At 34.2% G+C, this 2,386-nt stretch overlaps 1 protein-coding gene across 1 annotated transcript in view; it reads right to left on the bottom strand.

Moving 5' to 3' along the window:
- LOC117123458 (neural-cadherin-like) overlaps positions 1–2,386 on the bottom strand; it is a 47,665-nt gene that overhangs the window by 29,275 nt on the left and 16,004 nt on the right. Inside the window, exons 2-3 of the mRNA XM_033269374.1 lie at positions 1,026–1,214; positions 118–355 (exon numbers count right to left, since the gene is read on the bottom strand). Of these exons, the coding sequence (XP_033125265.1) occupies positions 118–355; positions 1,026–1,214 (427 nt within the window). The remainder of the gene's footprint in view (positions 1–117; positions 356–1,025; positions 1,215–2,386) is intronic.

Genomic DNA, 2,386 nt, shown 5'->3' with positions numbered 1-2,386 from the left:
TATATTATAAATTATACTTTATATTATAAAGGCCTATATATATACATGTATATATATATATAATAACAAAAACAATAAACGTAGCATATATAGTTCATGTTAGGTTATTGAACGTACTTTACTGGAACACTAGTGTCCTCCGAAACTGTCAAAGTATAAGAGTCGCTTGTGAACTGAGGAGGGCGCTCTCCCACTTTCACTTTGACATCGGCTGAGTTGCCCATGGACATGTCAGATTTTTCATAGGCAGTTACAGTTAAAGTGTATTCCTTATTGTCTTCAAAAGAAGCCCCTGGCTGTTTGTCGATATATATATAGCCTGTTACTGGATTAACAGCAAACATCTTGCTTTCGTCTATCAAACGAAAAATAAAAGAGTAGTTTATTTATTAGTCAAAATTATTCTGTGTCGCATGTTTTCTATTTGATCTATGAACATATGTTCCCAGACCCACATAAATGAAACGATATTGAATATTATTTGCTCTGCGTTTTTATAGGATATAGCATCTGTTTTGAAACAGCAAAAAAGCATTATGTATGCAGGTTTTGGATTATTCATGTGAATTAATTTAAAGTGCTTAGTAATATTATATGCCTCCGACCTTAGGCCTCTGGGCCTATAATAGTTATTATATTATATTATATATATAGGGCCTATATAAATATATAATATATATATAGTAAGATATATATCATAGACCTATATAATTAAGGGAATTTTGCAATAAAATTTATTTTCACGATGATTTTGGTGTTTTTCTTGTAATTTTATCTAGGCCTAATTGACGTCGTTTGAATATGTATTTTTCAATATTTGCTAGTTTTATCCATTCATAATACTATGTTTTAATTGATTGTAATAAAATTGAATTTGAATTTGATATATGGTATTATAATATTAAATATCCTGTATTATGTGGGTCTACCTAAGCCACTGTATATAATAATCCTATATATAGTTATTATATGTATATTTGTGGTATCCAAGAAAGGCATGTTACAAGAGCGAGGTGCGACCTTACCAATGAAGAGCTCATACACGATCTCGGCACTTGGGTCCTCAGGATCTTGCGCCGAAAGTGTGTAAATGTTGACGCCGTTCACTACGTTCAGCTTAGTAACGGCAAGGTACGGCTCATACTCCATAGTCCACTCTGGTGGCTCATTAACGTCCAGGATTGTGATTATTATGCTGACTTCATCCGAAGTGCCTGTGAGATAAAATTTGTCAAAAATATCTTGGTTAATATTGAAGTGTTCATATTACTTTCGCACAACTTAAGCCGGGCGCTCATTGCGTCGTACGACCGTCGTCCGACGAATCCAACTCTGAACCGACGCTTTCAACTAGCGCGAATAAATAAAGTGGAAAAAAACAGGCTTGATGGAAAACTCATTGTGCGTCAATATTCTATTTTATTTTACTGTCACCAACGTAGACCAAATGCATAATTCAGCGGGTAGGCCTACTTTGCAAAATACGAGTACAGTCATAATGAGCCATCGTCCTATCATCGTTCTCAACTGGATATAATCCGTGATTACTACAAATAACGCTGACCAACTAAAGGGAAAACTAAGTCTAGACCAGGTTGAATATTTTCAGATTTTTTTTCTCAAAAATTCTTAAAATGGGCAGAATTATGCAAGCAGCAGGTTAAAGTTAAATACCAATAGTCCTCGTGGGACAAATTATTTCGTCGCGGTGGTGTTCTTGAGAACATGGAGGTATTTCATACCAATATTGAGAGTGACCTTCTGTTGCCGCCGTAATATAATTTTTTTGAAAGTTGTATACATTATGTTTGTTAGTTTAGTCATGTTGAAATATTGTGTTATTCAAATATATGCATATTTAGACCTACAAACAGGAAAACTAATGTTCAGTCCCTATAGTACTTCACAAATTGCTCACTTGTATACTTTTACACATAGTTTAATACCGTACGCTTTTAATTTTGATATTTTTATTTTTTATTTTATTTATTTTTTTTTAGATTTTGATTATTTTCTACTATAGTTTCAGTGTGTAATCGTTGTATAGCGTAGTAGTCACCGACGCATTCGGGAAAGCTTTTTTTTTTCTTTTTTTTTCTTTTTTGAACTTTCCAAAAGCTTCACTGAACTGCCGGCGATAGCATGCAGCGATTGTATAAAAACCTAGCTTAAAATAGCGCGACATTTAGTTTCTGTTCGGACTTGACACTATCAACAAAAGCTCTCTCGCCTCACAGCTAATTTCTTGAATTGTCACTATCCTCTCATACTAATAATCTGCTATATCGAAAGCATCTGCTAAATCCCGCTCAGACCTTTTTTCGTACACCCATAGACCTGTCATCGATGCCCGTATACCCATGGTATCACATCCCCTCATTAAATC

Source organism: Anneissia japonica, unplaced genomic scaffold (assembly GCF_011630105.1).
Source record: "Anneissia japonica isolate Jap-2015-1 unplaced genomic scaffold, ASM1163010v1 scaffold287717_len1600092_cov198, whole genome shotgun sequence".
In the NCBI taxonomy this organism is placed as follows: Eukaryota; Metazoa; Echinodermata; class Crinoidea; order Comatulida; family Comatulidae; genus Anneissia; species Anneissia japonica.
The sequence above is the reverse complement of the archived record's forward strand: the minus strand, read 5'-3'. Positions and strand labels throughout refer to the sequence as shown.